Source organism: Alexandromys fortis, unplaced genomic scaffold (genome assembly GCF_014885135.2).
Source record: "Alexandromys fortis isolate MF-2015 unplaced genomic scaffold, M_Fortis_MF-2015_v1.1 scaffold_214, whole genome shotgun sequence".
Classification (NCBI taxonomy): Eukaryota; Metazoa; Chordata; class Mammalia; order Rodentia; family Cricetidae; genus Alexandromys; species Alexandromys fortis.
Genome location: NW_026068100.1, coordinates 644,067 through 663,892, shown reverse-complemented (window position 1 = coordinate 663,892; position 19,826 = coordinate 644,067). Strand labels below are relative to the sequence as shown.

The 19,826-nt window shown below is 42.1% G+C and overlaps 1 protein-coding gene across 2 annotated transcripts in view; it reads left to right on the top strand.

Annotated features, from left to right (window-relative positions):
• Dync1i1 (dynein cytoplasmic 1 intermediate chain 1) overlaps positions 1 to 19,826 on the top strand; it is a 300,797-nt gene that overhangs the window by 267,959 nt on the left and 13,012 nt on the right. For both annotated transcript variants that reach the window (XM_050123836.1, XM_050123835.1), the window contains exons 14-15: positions 10,965 to 11,105; positions 15,044 to 15,169. In XM_050123836.1, the coding sequence (XP_049979793.1) occupies positions 10,965 to 11,105; positions 15,044 to 15,169 (267 nt within the window). The remainder of the gene's footprint in view (positions 1 to 10,964; positions 11,106 to 15,043; positions 15,170 to 19,826) is intronic.

The following is a 19,826-nucleotide window of genomic DNA, read 5'->3' as shown; positions in this document are numbered from 1 at the left end:
CAGCCGGGGCAGTAAGATCTTGAGGGAAATGACAGTTGGTGTAGTGAGGTGGCTCTGATGGTTGGCTGTGATGATGGTGAAATTCATCCAGGGTCCTACCTTACAGATGTTCTGCCCGTGTCCAGCTGCACACAGTGATGATTGGACCCAGACTCTGTACTATGCATTTTCCTGGCATCACTGCTCTTCCTGGACAAACACAGGGGACTGTCTTAGGAGAGCTGAGTTCATCTCTTTCACACGTACACACAAATCGTTTGCAATGCAAGAGTTACAAAGGATTTAACTCTAAAACTAACTTTCATCCGTTTTTAATGGGCTAGAATACATCATACGTTTAACTTCTTTTACTGCTATGGTACAATGAGTACTCTTGGCGAGATTTCCCACACTGATTTGCCGAGTAACTATGCTGGTTTACGTTGCCAGCAGCAAGGTGCGAGGGAGGCTTTGCCTCACGCGCTCACCACCATTCTTTTTCTTCTTCTTGGTAGCCATTTGAAATGGGATAAGATAAAATCTTAGTGAAGCTCAGATGTGCGTTTTCCTGGCAGGTAGAATGTTGAACGTTTTGTATGTATGTATTGGGCAGTTGTACTTCTGAGAACTGTTTACTCAACTCTCTTGCCCATTTCTTGACTGGGTGGTTGGGTTTTGGGCTTTCACTTTTGAGTCATTTCCGCATTCCAGAAGTTAGTCCCTTGTCAGCGGCACAGCTTGAAGAAACTCTTGAAAGACCAGCATTCCGCACTGAGCACCCTTCACCCCAGCCTTCCTTAGCCAGCGCTGGCACTCTCGTCGTGTGTCTGTCTGTGACACCCCTTGCCCATCACTCTGGTCCCACCCCTCCATTCAGCTCTCTCCATCCTCGGTTCTGCTCTCCTGGTTTACCTCGGCGTAGCCTTCTTCCTCCTAATGACATTTTTCCTGTCCCTCAACACTTCCTGTACATAGTTCCTGTCCTGACTCCATATCTGTATTTCTTTTGTCGGTTTAGCTTCAGAGTCATGTCTAGACCCAACTGCACCATGTTTAAATTGTCAGTCACATCTTTTCCCCTTGCTCTACTTCTTCTGTCTTCAGCTCAGGTAAAGGTACCAAATACTCAGTCATTCATACGCAGAAAAGATGGAAACTTCATGTTAGATATCTTCAGACAAAGTTAGTACATGACACATTTATCAATATATATTGATATATATTAATTTATAATAATATATTGTTAATATATAATTAATCTATCAGCAGGTATTGCATCAAGAAGTTTTAATATGCCCATGATCAAAATTATTATTACTTTATTTATGTGGACAAATGCTCAGGCTGACTAGGGCTTTCCCAGGTCTCACCCTGACATCTCCCCAGGAATAGCTCCCTGACTTATGTGACCAGGCTTGTTTTGCTCTCCCCGCTTGACTGTCTTCCTTCCCATCCCAGGATCTCCACATCCTTCATAACAGGCCTCCTCACCTGCTCTAGATAATACCTTCCTGGACCACATCAGATGGCAACCTGAAAGTCGGTCTTGGAATTCCTTTGGCACCTAACAACTGTAGCCCAGGATCAATACCTGGCTATATACCTGCTCTTTCCTTAGTGCAAACAAGACAAGTAGCAGGCAGTTTTCCAGGGATTTTCAGACAAGGTAAATTCCTTGTTGAGTTTTACCTGGGAATTTTATTTCTCTTCTCTTCAGACAATGAAACCTCTGCACCTCCTTGTAATCCACTGTGCTCCCTTTCATCCTGGTTTTCATGTCTCTTGGGCTCTGCTTCAGTACCAGAGAGCAGGATGGAGGCAATAGCTAGGTAGCCATCTTGTCCTTGGTAGAGTTCTCTGTTGAGTGTTTGTTCTTAATTTTGCAAGATACATAACTTGAAGATGCAGCAGATCTTCTCGGAATAAAGTGTAAAAATGCGTCTCCAGATACATGATCTTCTTTGGACTCATTTCAGGTTCCATTCTCCTTTCTGGATAGTTAGCGCTTGAGAACAGAGTCAGATCTTGACTGCTCCTGATTGTCTAGGGTAGAAAGCCTGCATTCTGTTCTTAGACGATCACTACCTGAAGTGTGTGCTTTGTAAAAGGAAATTAGGGCATCTGTGAGTAGGGTGAATGCCTTCTGAAATGGTGTCGTTTAACAATGTGTGTTTCTGCTGTTGTGCTGTTAAATACCAAAAATACCAGAAGGAAAACACACACAATCAAAACTAAAGTTTCAACTTTTGCAAGCAATATGAGCGAAATTGACTATCTGAGGTTGGTAAGAGTTTGCCAGATAACAGAAAACAGCATCCCCACAACTCCAAAGGCCTCTTGGTGTCTTTCTGGTAAACTCAATAGCCAAACCATGTCTGGTTTTTTTGATGCTGTTTTTTTTTCTTTATCATCATTTTTATCCCTTCTCCTCTCCTTTCCTAGGACCAGACCAAAATAAAATTAATATTGGCTTTTGGTAAAAACCACCTGTGCTGTCACCAAATTCTGTCCCGCTCCACACACTCGCTGCATCCTCTTTTAAAAGCTCACCCATACAGAATACTGTAACTGTGAAGGAAAGCACAGACATTATCATAAAGCCATGTTCCCACTCAACATGCATGCACACTTTCTGTTGTTCGCCTCAGCACTCCTTCGTGAGCACGTGCCTTCGAGCTGCTGAACATGTATGCAGACACGTGTGACTAATCCACATAACTGCAAACACTTCCGGGGCTTGAAATCCACCCAGCTCACTGGACTTACTCATTGTGCAAAAAGTAAACGGCTTGGGAAATCCTTTCTGTTGCTGTTCAACCAAAAGAAGGGCAATGTTATTTGTATTTGAATGATCTACTGCCCAGATTACCTTCTCAAACATAGCTTTCTAAATAATACTGTTGAGTGTGGGAAGATACACGCTAACTACTTATAAAATTAAAGCTTCCCCCACATCCAGACCTCCTGCATTAACTACTATTTTACATCTAATATTACAAGATAAATTGGAACTCATTTTTACCCCAAAGTAGCTGTTTTGAGATTAAACAAATATAGGTCTATCTTGACCAGATTTCTGTGACCTCTTCACTTTGCAAATTCTCTAGAACAGGAAGTAATCCAAGTGATCACATGGCTATTTCCAATATTCTGAATCACATCACTTCATGTTTGCCTCACGTTTAGCTCATGTTGGCTTCTTCAAAAGAAGAAATTCCAGTTTGGCTAAGTGGGAATAGCATAGTCATCAAATCTCTTGCAAAGATATGGTAACTCAAGCAGAATGTTTTGAACTTCTGCTTTTTAGGGTTCTCCATTCTGATTCTCATTGAAATTGAAATAAATATGTCAGCTCTATTAGCATTAAGTATTACACAAAAGGTATAGTACATTTAACACAGGAGACATAAGCAAGATGAACTATCAAACCTCACCCTTACTCTGAAAATATGCCCAACACGCACACACAAACACATTCACACACCTAAATGCTATATTCAAATGCAGTGAGATCATTAATACCAGATTAGTTTTGGTAATTGACGAATACCAACTTAGACATTTCAGAAATAAATACACTGGGGGAATCAAAGTAGGATCTATTGTTCTATGTTTGTAATTTGATGTTTTATAATTTGTAAATTTAAAACATTCATTATGAACTCACACTACCACTACCTACACAAGACTGAGCCTCTCAGAAAGGCACCAGCAACAAGGGAAGGATTCATGGAACCCTCACCACTCCCTATGGAGCTACTAGACTTTCATCGTTTCTGGATTGGCAGTGGCAGGAGGGCAGAGGGTAGCAACTCCTGATATGTTGTTGTTTATGTGAGTAAGTCCTCGCCCATATCCATGTAAGCAACCCTAGTTAAACATTGTGTGTTGTGGGAATTCCTTCAGCCAATAGCCTTGTCACCAACAAAGACATCAAAGTAGGAGGGGGCTTTGTGAGAAGAAGAAATAGTTAAGCAGAAGTGTAAAGGGAGCAAAACGGATTATTGGGGATATATAATTCTGGTGCTTTCCATATGTGTATGTGTGCATGTGTGTGTCTGTATCTGTGTTGATAAAATTATGGAAGAAGAGATCTTAACATTTGTGGAGGACTGATGATGATATAGGTCAACTGGAAGAAGCACAAAGCTCTGTGCTGCACTTCTGGCACTGTATAAAACCAGAGGAGCAGTAGTTCCGGGTCATCCTCAGCTACCCAGTCAGTCCCAGTGCAGCTACAGTGACCTGACACTCTGCCTCCGAGAGTCTACATTTCAAATAGTTTGTAAGATCAATGCCACAAACTTCAGGGCTTAAAGTGAAGATTAGTACTTAAAACTATTTCAGTGGAAATATTTTGCGGTGTAACTTACTAGCTAGTAAAATACAGTTGTATAACTTGACATGCAAGTCATAATAAACAAACAGAACTCGGGCCTGCAAACACTGTCTGACTCCTTTCTCTGTCTAATTCCTCATGATGTGCAGGCACAGACATAACCAAGCAGATCTAGCTGCTTCCAGGTCTGGTCCGTTCTCCTCCTTTGCACCTCCAATCCTTCATAAAGATACTTCCGTCTTCTCTCCATGCTTCTGGGACTCCTTACTCATCCCGACCCAAGTAGGCTTACAGGATGCTTGGGCCTAACTACCACGCTGTTGAATATGGAGCACCTCAGCCGTAGTAGCGATCACGCTGGAAAACACGCCACCAGTAAAGGGGACTCTTCTGAACCTGCTCACCCTCTTTTTTCTGTTGCTCCACAATTCCTCCAAGAGAAAGAGAATGTGGCTTGAGAGAAGAGCTGTTGAAGGAATTTGGAGCAACTCACTTGACCCCAGCGCTGGAGACATAATCCTCCTCTCCACAATTCTCAATCCAAAAGAATAGCTCGACTGTGTAATGTCTTCACATTGCATCCATAAAATGTGTGCCTCTAGAAGCCCAGGTTCAAAGAACCTCGAGGTCAAGCTCACATTCACAAAAACATCAGTGTGGGAAACACTCCCTTCATGAATGAGGCAAAGCTCGTAGCTTTCCCCGTGGCTTTGAACACTCACTTACTAGTCAAAACCTGTGAATATGTGTACATTCTTTTTTATGGATAATTGGGCTCTTTATTGGTGGCGCCTCCTGGATTAGGAGGATTCGTCCATGCAAATAAGCTGAAGAGGAAGGCAGAGCCACAAAGAACGCCTTTCATGTGGCTTCGGCTCTCAGGTCGCTGCTACATTTAGACAGAGACAAGCGTCAGGTTCCTGGATGTCCACAATCACCCTTCAAATTGTTTTAAATCAATTAGTTCAAACGCAAGTCCCTGTGTTGCTTTTGTTAATGCCCCCAAACAGCAAACTGGCCTGCCCTACATGTTCTTTTGAGAATAATTTGCCCAGAGCGTTGCTGTCTAAGCATCAACTCCTGTACCTGAAGACAGCCGTCTTGTGCATTGCTATTTAATAGCGGGCCGCAGAAGTTAAGGTGACTAGGCGATATTTGGTGCATTAGAAGTGCCTCCAATTAAGTTGCACGCAAAATTTTCCAATGATGGTACTGAACTTGCAACACCTCTCTGGGTCCAAGAGCACTGGTTTCTTTGGTTTGGTTTGTGAGTTTGGTTTATTTGTTTGTTAAACCACTTTCTTTTTATGGTAGAGTCACCCATTTTGTGTGCGCCTGAAGTTTTGGGGTCTTTTGGTTGCTTTTTCTTTTTTAAAGCGATGCTGCGGTCTCACATTCTGATGTTTCCTGGAAGAACTGGCTGGCTCTTTATTTAAATGACTTCACAGGAACCCACAGAACAGTTGTTGGAGATTTTCACCTTCCTCCTCTTGGTCGCCATCCTTCTCCTGTAAGAGGATATTGTTTCTAGTTAGCGTCTGTTCCCTTTCCTTCAGCTTCAGAAGTTAGGTTTAGAAACTGTATTATTAGTTTTCTGTCCTCTCCCCTACCTATCTGAATAGTATCCCCTATAAAATACCCCCTCCCCCACAAAAGAAGCATTTCCAGGTCAGGCACACATCTCTATGTCTGCTTGGAAAGTTCGTCATTTAGACTAGCCCAACCTCAATAACCACTCATGGTGTTTGAGGCCACTGGGGAATATTGTAGCACAAATCTTTCTATCCCCCACCCTTCAGAACACTAAATTCTGTTGGGATGCTTGTAGGTCCCCCATAAATGAGGAAGACAAAGGACACGGAGGAAAATGGCCATTTTGGTCTCTGTCATCTCAGCCTGTGTCAAGAACAGGAAATGGTTTCTGAGTTAGCAAGTTGGAGAGCGGCCGGGTCTCCTGGTTGTTCCGAGTAGGCTCTACAGCATAGCCTGGTTTTCAAGTGGTCACTGCAGAATGCTGCATACTGGGAGGTTTTGTTTCTTAAATAGATTTCACTCTTCCAACTCTCTAACACCAATTCTGTATTTCTTCTTTTTCAGTTGATCAATGAGAAAAGCTATTACTACCTACTTCCATTATTTTCAATTTCTCAGTTTTACATTATTATTTTACTAAGTTGCAAAGTTTGGAAAGCATTTAAAATTGTTTAAATTTTTTTGTAAACTCATGATTCAAATTCTAGGAACACCAAGTAAAATGGATTCTGTAATAATATGTACCACTGAACAGTCTTTTAGAAAAACAAACTTTTCTGTATTCTCTGTTTCATTCCATCTTTGCTGCTGAGTACCACGGCACATGGCAAAAACCGTCCTAGGATCACAGAGAACCCAGCAATCAGCGCACTGTCTTTCCAGGTTACACACCAGAAAACTGACACTCAGAAACACGAGGTGAACTGCCCAAATGCTATGGTTTCCCCCCCATCTCTCATGACTGGCCCTAGCTTTGCTACTCCCGTCTTTCTGCTGCTGTCCTCGTAGTCTTCACCAGAGGCCCCCAGTCAGAGAACTGGATCGAGTCTTTGTCCTCTTGCTCTTTGGATTCTTGCTGTGCTATCCTGGCTAAAGAACAGTTTCCATCCTGGTCATAGCATGGAAGAGAGAATGTTCTTTTCTCCCCAAAACACTCCTCAGAAGTGTGGGCGATATACTCAATAATATTAATAACTGCGATAGGGAAAAAAGCAGCCAGTGATATTAACTATTTGTACACCTCATTTAGTGTGCACTTAGTAAATAGTGCTTGAATTGCGTGGGGAGGTAAAAAGCAGGAGAACAGATTTGTTGTTATTACTTGCGTTTGTGTGTTCGCGTGCATGTGTGTGTGTGTGTGTGTGCGTGTGTGTGTGTGTGTGTGTGTGTGTGTGTGTGTGTGTAAAGACTGAAGACGAGGTAGAAGGGCCCCAGGGGGCTCGCAAACAGAGGATGTGCTTAACAGCTAAAAATCCCGAGACCAAAAGCGACCTCCCCTCCTCCACAGCCTACTTACTTTCCTGGGCTATAATTTTCTTTTCCATAAACACCATCTACCTTACAGAAATTTTATGCGGATTAAGTCAGACAATGTGTGCGGAGCCTGGTCCACAGAAAACCTCCTTTCCTGCCCTCCACACCAGCCTGTGCTAGTCGGCCACTCTGCTTTGTTTGAACATCAGACAATTAGAAGCAAGCTGGGCTGCGTAGCTTCATGTGCTGTGTTGGAATGGGACACCTGGAGACCCAGAGAAACCCAGTGGGTTGAGGTTTCAGTTCAGTGGCATGTGCCACACATGCACAGGCTGTGGGTGACACTTCCCTTCTCCTTTTATTGGCACATTGGTAATGCTAAGCTTGCCATTTGAAAGAGAAACACACAGGTGAAGGGGTTTTTGTCTAGTGAAATCTGACTGCTTTGCCAAACACTTTTTATGGCAACACACTGTGCAGCAATATTTAGTTAAATAAACGACCTCAGGTATTTTCTAGAGAATTGTTTAAAATCGTGAAGCCCCAGTGACTTTGACACACACCAAGGATAGCATGAGACTCCTCCTCAACATTGGCAATGTTAGTTCTCATACCGTCTTTTCACAGTCTGTGGTATTCTAAAACCAAAACCGATGCCCTAGTAAGTCATAAAAAGTTTGTGAGCTCTGAAATTTATGTTTCGCCAACTCAAAAGCAGTGTGCTTGGGAATAGATGCTTTCAAGGTCTTTTATGAAAATGTTAATATATTTCATGATATTTAATGCTTAACATACATTTTAATACATTAAGTATTTGAGGCAGATCGTTAATAATGTTATCCTTGGAGACAAAATGAAATAGAATGATGAAATAACTTATTGAACCAGGTGTAATTACGATTCAAAATAGTACTAGTGGACAAGCGGCATTTCTGTGCCTGCATTTTATGCCTGTGCAGGACATGGGACCTACTGGTCTGTAGATAGGAGCCCAGATGGTATAGCAATGAGTTCAGGAAGTTTCCCTACCTATGACTTCATCAAGGTTGAACAGAGTCTTTGAAAACGTGAACCTTCTTTCCATTTCCCAAGCACACACCTACCATAGCCAAGCGTTACTTCCACAGTGACTTTTATAATAGAAGGCTCAGCCTTGGGGGTTAAAGGGAGTGAAGAAGCTGTGGAAAGGCAAAAAAGAATAGCATTTCAGTCGAGATGACGAGCAGGGCAAAACTGAGGTGAGGAGCATAAAGAAGGGAAGTTATTTCCAGATGTCTCGAAAGTGACGTCTCCGGAGCAGACTCCACTTTTTCCTGAACTTCTCAGTAAAGAAAATATCAGAAAGAAAAAGAACAAACACACTATAAAAGTGAACAGAATCGCTTATCACAGAGATTGTTGTGTCTTCTGGTGACAACTCCTGGGAGAGTGGCTGTCTAAAGCTGGGAGGGGTTTTCACTGGTCACAACAATAACGGCAGGTGTGTTGTGTGTTTGCTGTATGCTTGGACTTGTATACATATCTACAGTTCTGTATGCTTAGGTGCATCGACTGAATGAACGGGAGAGGACACGAGAATCTTAAAACACGTTTGTCTTCGCCATCGTTGACTTTAAAAGAAGTGTGCTGTGCTCTCCAACAAATAGTGACCAGACAGCTGGAAGATCGAGAATCTGTTGTAACATTTTTTTCTTATGCAAAGAGTTAGGATGTAATATACACATCTGTCAGGGAAGGATCAAAAAAATTATTTTTAATATATATAAGGGAAATGATACAATTATAATACTGAGTAGTAAATTGATACCTGGATTTTCTGGAAAAAGTTTGAATTATGTAATCCAAACATTGAGAGGAAGATATAAGTAAGTAGCCGATAAGCAAATAATTTTGGCTTCTAATCATATTTCAGACATGAGATTTAGAATATTTTTGTATATAAAAATTACAGAGTAATAATATGCAGGACTATAAGACAAATGTCTAGTTTGTTCCTTTTTGGTGTTTCAGTGGCAGATACTGTTTTTCAAATTACACTCTCTCACAAATACTTCTGAAGTTAAAAATTGGTACATCTATCTTTTATAGAAACACTCCAAACACACACAAACACACACACAGAGACACACACACCCCACTAGCCCAAACTGTGTTGCTATAAGCTATCTAAATTTTGTTTTCGTCAAACCAGTGACTTTTAAATGTCAAGAAACTGCAAATAACAGAAAGAAATCAATTGTAGTTACTACCATAACAAATTGTTGCGTTATATTTAGGTTAAAGAACTGTGGGTTTTCCCGGATCTTCCCCACTTCAGTTTCAGAGCCTGTACTGTGGACATTTTGCATGCAGAGGCAGCACACATTGGTGGTTCGCTCTGATATTTGGAGCTGATTCCCTACAGATGTGTCTGAATATCCGAAGCAGAAAGGATTTGATTGTTATATTGTATGTTATCCTTTCTTGGTCTTACCAGCCTGGCCTGTGTAGGCATTCCACAGAGCCGGAGAAGTGACTACAGACAGCTGACTGGAGGAAGAAGACGAAAATTCCCATTGTTTAGATTTCTGTCAGAGGATATAAGAATAGTTAATTTCTTTTATCTCTGGGGCTTTCATTATCATTTAAATTTCATTTTACATTAATTGATCAGGGATTAGTAAAGCCATTATGCAGAAATTAGAATAAGACAAGCCAGATGGAATGAATAATTCATAAAGTCCAATTACGTTTTATTTCTGGTGTACTTTCAAACTTGCCTCTGACTTCTGTGCTATTTTGATGTGACAATATTCTCTGGAAATCAAGTGTGCCATTTTAATTTATTACATCCCTCTGGAGTGGAGGCATTTGTATGCAGTGGAAGAATGTTCAGTGTTTCCATTCAGAACATCAACTTTAGGGGTCTTAGAAATCCTTAGTGATTTAGAAAGGATGACATATTTTCTGTGTAAGTTAAGAGGTTCTACAATGAGCTTCGTCGTTCCACTTGGTTCAGGTAAACTAACCCTGAAGGTTAGGGAGGTTAGGATCTCCAATGGCGAGATTCCCACTTTTCTATAAAAGCTGAAACCCCAAGCTGAAACCCCTTACAGGTATTTGTTCCCTTTCCTCGCCTCAAAGGAAGAGTTAAAATATGAATTTGACCTGCCGTTGGACTGGAAGTGGCCACCGTTGCTGCAGCGACAAGCGAGGACCACGAGGTGGCAGACGTTGCCTTCGGTGCAGAACCAGGGCTCCCAGGGACCGCCCGAACTTCGGAGCATCCCAGCGGGTCCAAGCCCCTCGGACCACTGCTGGGTTCAGGCTCCCTGCGACTTGCACAGCTTGGCCCGGCAAGAATTCCGGGCTAATGGCAGTCGCGTCCACCTGTCTGGAATGTCGCTTACAACCGTGTCTGAAACCGCCTCACTCCGCGGGTCCGGCCCCGGCCCATTCAGAGTATCCCCCACCCCCCGGGATTTATTTATGCCACTGGACAGTTGTAGTCACATTAAAGCTCCGGTTCACCTTCTCGAGGACTTTCATCTCGGGAAGTTTTATGACACTTGGTGAATGTGCAAAGTTTTTAATTAGGCTCTCTAGACAGCCCGAGGCGGCGGCAGCGCCACTAAGTCTTCACGGTCTCTCTGCTTTACAGCACAACAAGCCGCTCTACTCCTTTGAAGACAATGCAGACTATGTGTACGATGTCATGTGGTCCCCTGTGCATCCCGCGCTCTTTGCCTGCGTGGACGGGATGGGGCGCTTGGACCTCTGGAACCTCAACAGTGACACCGAGGTGAGCGGCACAGGCGTCCGGGCCCAGGGCTGGGAGGGGGCTACTGGGACCACTCTGCAGTCTTGCTGCCAAAAAACGACCTTTTGTGGGCAGACCCTCCAATGGCCTCTGGGCTGCGCCCATCGCCCCCACCCCCACCCACCAGCAGATGCATTGCCCAAAACGCCATGTCATTTAATCACTCACCTATGGAAAATCTTAGACAATTACTGACACTGCACACACACACACACACACACACACACACACACACACTTTAAAAAAAAAAAAGCAAACAAAACAGCACAAGGTGTATTCATACCTTTTCCCAAGGGAGAGGGCACATAGTGTTGAAATAATTTTATTGGCAGACACTTGGAAGAGAAAGTTGTGGTTGGTGCTGTTTTTAGATGGGATTATTGAAACGGGGTTGGTTACTCTGTCACTGTTGGGTGTTTGTACAATTTCTGTTTAGACTCCATACAAGATGATTTTCTCTACTGCTTTCTGCTTAGATCATCCATTTATTTAATTTTTACCAAGGAAACATTTCTTGTCTACAATATTGAACTCAAAGGCAGTAGTTTCTAACTTTGAAAATGTATGCAAAAGACAAATTTTTTAAGGTGCGATTTTAACAAGTCATTCACATGTGAAAAAAGCCTATTTCTTAGAAAAGTTGATAAATGATTATTTTTAAAGTGTATGTCATCTGCTTTGTTCCTTTTTTTTTTCAGTCCCTCAAGATTACTGGGGTCTGAGTCAGAGCCATTTGGGTTTTTTTCTGTTGTTGTTCTTATGGGGGGAACGTGTCCTAAAATGTCCACTGCATCACTTCTTGGATTTTGGTTCAGAGAGCTCTCCGTAAATGCAAATGTCCAGGTAAAGAGCACATGGTAGGAGGTACATGTCAGGGAAAGGAGTCTTTTGAAGTGCTCGGAGCAGGAAGCTGTTTGGCCTTTTTAATTAAGGACCCTACAGCTGGAGGACATGAAGGAGGACCGCACAAAGCTAGGATTTTTTTTTTTTTTTTGGTGGGAGGTGGCATGGAAATTTCCATCAGGTGGTGTTGCATCTGGGTATCTTTAAGGGCACAGATCCCTGTACCTATCACCAAACAGCGACCTTCTTAAAGTACTTCCTTACAGCCCCTTTTCCCTTTTCCCTCCAAGAACTGTGCCGGGAGGTTATGTAACGAGGCATCTTTGAAACCAATCACACAGCCTGAGTGGGACACCCATCATTGGGGATGTTGAAATGTTTATAACATCCTTGCTTCTAATAGTAAAATGCTATTACCTTACGTTGTAATGGCTTCCCAAAGTCTTTCATCACTGTTGATTAAAATCATATTGCTTCTATTTGCCACGAGAAACTCACCCAGAGCAACCAAAACACAAACGCTTTCCAGATTGACTCGGGAGTTTGCTGTATCAGAGAGCAGGCCAAGCTGAGGTGATGTTTGCACAACACCCGGCTCCAATGCGCAGGAAGGGATGGGGTGTCTGCGCCCTCCATATCGTCTAACTTTTGTGGGGTTTTGTTTGCTTGTTTGTTTTTTAACAGAAAGAGAAAGTGTTGCTTTGACATTGCTTCTCTTTCTCTGGGTGTCCGAGAGAGAAATGCAGAAAAGTTTTATGGTTAACATTTAAAAAATCAGGGTTGGTCACACATACAGTTGGGTTTTATAGTGAACGTGGTTCTGCGTCACAGTGACAGTAACAATACACAGAGTCTGATTCTAACCCAGGACCTCATGCTTCTAAAGCCCTCCTGGCATCTTCATCTTCAGGCCAGTTGAGCAATATATTTCAGGTGTAAGTCAGATTAGGAAATAGAAAATAGATTTATTTAAAAAAAAAAAAGGCTGAGGGAGTCTCAATTCCCAGTCTATTTTGTTGTTCTACAAATTATACTTTTCAACTAAGTTGTACCTGATGCTCCTATGTAAAAATGGCTTGAATTTACCTTTGATGTGACTGGCGTTTACTGGTTAGTAATTTGTGTTATATACATCTTTTATTTGCAATTAAAATGATTGTTCCAAAAGGACACAAGAATACTTAGGAAATCAAAGTTGAAGGCAAGACACATGCATAGGACATCAGATTATTTTAGTACACGTTTGTTCACACGTGACCTTCTCTTACCCCTTAGATTATTGCAGACATATTTCATTCTTTATTCACTCATTAATTGTTAGCATATACTATAGGCTGTGGTACCCTATTCTATTTTTTATAACAGCTATGAAAAGAAAGCATTTTTAATATATTATAGACTTTCGCTTGCTTTATGACTTTCATTTCAAGAAAACTCATTTCTTTAGAAACACGTTAGGCATTGTTTTAACTATATGAGAAGGTCAGGGTTTTTTTGAGTATTTTTTGATATGTTTATATGAAGATTAAGCATTTTACTCAGCTTTTAGATTATCCAAGGTAAAATCTGATGTTGAACATAGAAAATCCTGTATGATCCTTCTAAGTTACAGTATTAAAAGTAAACTCTGAAGGTTCTCTAGCTGAATCAGGAATTTGTTTTCAGGACAGCACAACTAATAATAAAGTGTATTGACAGAATTATAGTCGATCTAAATTCACATTGTTTTTATTCTTTGCAAGGTTTGGTTAAAAATTCAGACTCTAGCTTGCACAGCAGGCTACCTTTATGGTTAGAAACTGGTGTTTTCAAAAATGAGCTGGGGATTTTCATTTTACATTTTTGTTCACAATTGACATGCAATGATTTAAACAGGTGAAAAGAATTTTTATTGATTTCAAGATGAAGTTTAAGCATAGATTCTTACATATGATAGAGTTTTTATTGCTATTTTAAAGACAGGTATTGGCTCAAGAGTTTCATGTAAACAGATGGTTTCGATCCTTGGAGCAGCTGAACGCTGGGGTGCTAAGCCACAAGTACACGTTGTGTTTCCATGTTGGTGAATCGCAGTGGCAAGAGATGCTCTCAGTGGCCCTCTCTTAATCATTTTTCCCTTTCTCTTTTAACATGTACCATTTTCTTTCTTAACGGTGTGTTGTCATTTCCTTACACAAGGCCAGGCGCTCTAAACAGCTGTAAACCTCCAGGCTTAAAGACAGAGCACACACACCGAGGAGGGCTCCGTTCACTCAAAGTCCTTCCTCCACACACGAAGGTTCTTGCAGTAAATAAATAAATGACTGCAGGTTCTCTTTCAGCCCTGCTGCTTCACTGCAATCGTGATTATTAGCCCAGTTTTCAGTGCTTCTGGGTTTCCAGTGTTTACTAAAGGGATCGCACACATAAATAGCTACATTTTAACAGGGTTGTCACTGTAAGGGCAGGGCCAAAGTTATGGACCCTCTTTGTATCTATTGTGGTATTGCCACCTGGAGAAAGAAAGAAAGAAAAAGTGAAAAGAGGAAAGAGGAGAATTAAGACCCTTGAAGCTTTCTACCTGACACCTCTTTCCTTCTGATCCTCCACTCCCTGGTGAGGCTGATAAACGGCTGAATATCAGAGCATGCATTGCTCGTGTTTTCATGAAGAATCGTGTCATCTGAGTAACTGACTGTTTCCCCCCAGACCCTCGCCCTTTGTCCTCAGTCCATGTAAACACAGACCTCTTTCCCCCTGACGTACCCCACAGGATCTGATGGTCAAGTGTGGCATGGAGCTACCATGTTCATGAGCTAGACAAACACCTGATGAGATCTGGACAGAGATGTCTACCACCGGCTTTCTTTACTGTGGGAAAGAATGTCCCTCCTTCCCTTTCCTGTTCTTCTCTCCTTCCTACCCCTCCAGTCAGTGGAGCGTATGATTCTAGAACAATGACTCTTTCACTCTGGTGCAGGGGATGGATGTGGCTTCGTGCACAGGAAGGCAGTTGTGACTCATGGAGAGGAACACACTGCTGTAGATTAGTATATTTATATTCATATTCCTTTTTGTGTCATTAACCCCTTCGGCAGGTGCCAACAGCAAGTGTGGCCATTGAGGGGGCATCTGCCCTAAACCGTGTCCGTTGGGCACAAGGTGGCAAGGAAGTTGCTGTTGGGGACTCAGAAGGCCGCATTTGGATCTACGATGTTGGAGAGGTACATATTTGTGATGTTCTATTTTTTTTTTATCGTTTAATTTGTGGACAGAAGATTGACTTGTGAATTTACTTTAAAGACCTACCAAAATTATTAGCAAGACTTTCTGGGCCACAAGAACCTTCTCAATTGCGTTTGCAAATTTCCATTGACTTCAGGGGGAGTTTGTTAACAGCTCCTTGGGGTCTAATTTGGCCTGTGTCTCCACGCACAGCACACTTTAGTTAATGATCTCGACTCCTCCCCGTTTACCATACGGAAGCATGAGAAGACACACTAAGGCTCACCAAACTCATAGTGTTAAGATTGAAATTGGAATTCGCCGTTTACTCTGAGAAATTCAAGTTGTAGTTAGTTGGTGTGCTGAATCAAAACCACAGCACTTAAGTATAGTGTTGCCAATTAAGAAGGCTGAGATTAATAAAATTTTATACCATTTTTGACATTACCATGTGAGATTTTGGTATGTCGTATTGTATGACATGTAAAGTAAGTAACTATCATGGGCTGTATCATTGTGAAAAATAATGCATCTCTTACAAAAAAATTGAATTTGTGGCCTATCTTTACTTTTCTATTATATATATATATATATATACATTATGTATACATATATACACACACATATATATAATGTTTTCTTTTACTTCTTAAGAAAGAGTTGGAAAAACTTGATTTCTGGTGAGGTTAAGGGTTATATTTTTGTTTTCCCTTAAAGACAAAAAAACAATACAGGAAAAACAAGCAATTGTATAAAGTTACATAGGCATAATTTGAATCTAACATTTGCATTCCAGAGAGAAAATAGCCCACATTTGTAGGCAGAGAGTCTGAGGCTGGGAAGTCCTCTGTGACTAGCTGGTGGACTAGCTTAGCCGATCAGAGTGAGAAAGGGTTGCACAGTTCCATCCGTCGGCTTGCTGGGACTTTGGCAATCGCAGCAGAGGCACTTTGGGTGGCACATTATATAACGTGGTGCATCGTGCTCTACAGTTGATTATGCTGAAGGAAGCCAGATGGCATTTTCAGATTTCAGCTGGGACAGAAACTGCATGAGGTTAGCAATGGGGCTTTCTATCCTAGCATGCGAAAGGCCAAGTAAAACAGTTGAGAATCTCTTGTCTCTTGTCCCTGCCATGGGTACTCCTGATTGCTACAAGTTAAAACTTCCAAAATGGCAGAGCCTATCAGCACGGGTCTGCATGGTGAAGATCCAGATGGCCAGGCGCCCCGCAGCTTGGAGTCTGGGAAAGAGACTGATCTTCGAGTCAGAAATATTTATTACCCATGGTTTCCTAGTCATATTTTCTGCAATGAGGATTCTTTATGTTGGATGTGCTTTTTCACGGTCTTCACCTAAGACAGAGCAACAAAACAAATATTTGTTGACCTGTTTCCTAAAACATAAAGAAGCAAGTAAAGGAAAATTTAAACAAGGCTTATTTTTCTCTCCTAATTGCATGCTTTTCTTTTTTGTTTTTCTTTTTTTTTTCTTTCTTAATAACAACTGTTATTTGGGGAGAAAAATAAAGGTGGAAAAAGGTGCAGAAACAGCAGAATAGAGATGAAATGTTAAAACTCTTTGTCTCCTTCAAATGCGCGATGCTCTTTTTAGGGGGTACACTAGCTATTTTAGTCCTGTGTGCTAGCTAGCCCAGTGATCTGGTTCATTTTATAAAGGACTCCTGAAAGACGTCCACACGTACAGAAATATTACATAGGTGGTAGATACATCCCAAAGGAAAAAAAACAGTAACATAGCCATCATTTTCTGCAGTAAGATCTATTGATAGTTTGTGACTAGAATGACTAAACTATGACTCAGTCTGGGGAGTGTGTGTGATTTTACAGAAGTTGCTTCAGCTGATATGGCTGCCCAACTCCTTCTAGGCCACTGTCATCGTCTCTAACTTGTGAACTGTTGCTATGCTCCTGTGTCTCCTATCACACTGCAGGGCAGGCTGGTTTTCATTTTTGTATTATTGCCCTTGCTTTTCTAAGTGATATTACAGACTGAAGAAATGTCTGCAGCTATAGGCCAGTCTTGCCTATTGTCTGGAGTCTAGACAGGCTATAGAAAAATCCCTGCGACATATAATAGGCCAAACAATTTGTAGGGTTGTTTATCCTTACAAATTCACTACTAGGAGAGGAATATAGTGACCATTATAGTGAGTGTAGGTAATGTTACAGTCTTTCAGCCCTTCTCTGAATGAGTGAAAACCAGGCTAGGCTTCAACACTTGAATGATTCTTTCTGTATTGTCTGATCATACACAAAGCAGTGGTTAGCTCAGACTTAACAACGTCATTTAGACTAACTATCATTTTTCCTAAGTGTTTCTGTAAAGTATCTCATATTTTTTCTAAGGTGAAGGGTCATTTCTCTCCCTCCTTTCTGTCCTCTGTAAGCTTGCTTTAAACCTTTGGAGACCACCACTGTTGAGGCACCATGGACTGACGGGAAAGATGGCATCTTACAGTTGAGGCTTAGCTGAAGCCCACTTTCTAGAAATAGTAGATTTCTCCTAGGCAGCTTCTGCCATTGTCGTAATAACTGTGACACCATCCCTTAGCCTGGAACTGACCGAGCATCGCTGTATTTAAGGGATGCCTCCAAACAGGCCCCTTCCAGCCTCCTCACTCTCCTCCACTGCAGAGAGCCATCTGGGGTGCTTTCCAGACTAGCCAGCCAGCTGAGAATTAGAGGTCAAATACAAAGCTGGTACATAGCTGATGAGGGGAAAAGAGCCTAAGCAGGAAGCAATTTAAATAGAAAAAATATAGAGGAAGAAGTAAAATACATGGCATTGAGAACCAATTGTCAGTAGGTTGTAGTACCATGATCAGCATTCAAAATCAGTCCTCTGGTCCTCATTAAAGCTGAATTCCTCACCAGGGTCATGCTGGCATTTGGAAAGCCTTGATGGAAAAAGATAAAACACTTCTAGATAACTCTTAAGATGCAGTCTGTGCAAGAATGTGAATGGTAGTTTCCAGAATCCTCCATGCTGATCAGTTTGCCTTGTGAACGGAAGAGGTGTCTGTCTGCGAGAAGCCCTCTCGCATCCTTCTCCACGGTTGGTTTGCCCCAGACCTCTGAGACTGGAGAAGGGAAGGCAGCTGCTAGCTTGTGTGAAGATCTTGTTCTGCCGTGCAGCTGCTACACTGGTGTGGGACTCGCGCAGCCTCAGAGTCCTGCGCTTCAGAGCTCCAGCTCAGTTGAATGCTCTATTGTCATTGTCTTGCAGCTGGGAAAGAAACTTGTCAGCAAAGTGTCGTTTTGTGACGGGCCCTGAATGTTATGTAGTCTGTTCTGTTCCCGAGAAAACTGACCATCAGACAAATCAGAAATAAAAGATTTGTCTCTCACTTAGATCATTGGGGGGGTGGGGGATCTCTAGAAACGTGGTAAAAGAGAGTGCAGGCTGTATAATCCTACCGCTCATGTCTTACATTAGAAGATTCTAGATGACAACCCTTCAAGGGCTTCAGACAAGGTAGTGTTCTGTGACGCCTGCCCGCAACCTCATTTCCATCCTACAACCAATTTACTTTAAAGTATAATGTCTTGGGGCGAAGAGTTCTGTAACGCCTGCTTTATCAGATGAAGCAGGGTGGGGTGAGTCACCACTGTGCTCCCCGTGGTGAGGAACTTCCTAGGAACACCATTGGCGGCCACGCCAATCTAGGCCAGGTGGGAAGGCACCAGCTGCTAACAACCATCTGCTTCCATCTGCTTCATGTGCCCCAGCTGAGGCGCCAGCTGCGACAGGGAGTCCCAGCACACAGTCCCAGTGATCATGGCCTTCTCGATTATGGACAATCATCCTTCGTGACTCGTACGATGATAGCTGTGGCTCAAATCCAGATTTACTGATGCAATTTATTAGGGACTTGTAAAGAGGTAAATAGAGAGTGGCATATGAGCTCACAGAAATCAACAGGTTGAATTATCTCAGGGCCTGTAACTCTGGAAGTCAAACAGAAACCAGTCGTGTTTTCGGGCTTGATGCTGTGTTTGTGTAGCACACGTTCTTGCTTGTTTGACTTCAGCATTTTATCTGGAAATCTGCTGCACATATTGATTTTCACAGATAGGGGTCTTGTTCCTCCTCGGAACAGGTGTTTAACTTCCATTAGCATAAATAGAAGCTATGCAAATCCACTGCAAGACAAAGAGCCCCCTTTTTATTATTTGGTTGTAATTTTTATTCTATTTATGCTTTCAAAAATCACTTAAGTAGACAGTGGTTTCATGGATCATTTAAAATTTCTGAACTCTAAAATAAAGGAGCTGGAGAGATGGCTCAGCAGTTAGAGCACTTGCTGCTCTTCCAGAGGACCCAAATCCAATTCTGAGCACCCACATCGGACTGCTCACAACTACTTGGAGCTCTGAATCCAGGGGATCTGACACCCATTCCAGGTCTCCTAGAGCAACTGCACACACACAGAAATAAAATAAAAAAGGTCATTTTTTTGTTAATTAGGCTTATAAACAAAGTTGGGCTTACTGGGCGGTGGTGGTGCACACCTTTAATCCCAGCACTCAGGAGGCAGAGGCAGGCGGATCTCTGAGTTCTAGGCCAACCTGATCTACACAAGCTAGTTCCAGGACAGGTTCCAAAGCTACAGAGAAACCCTGTCTCAAAAAA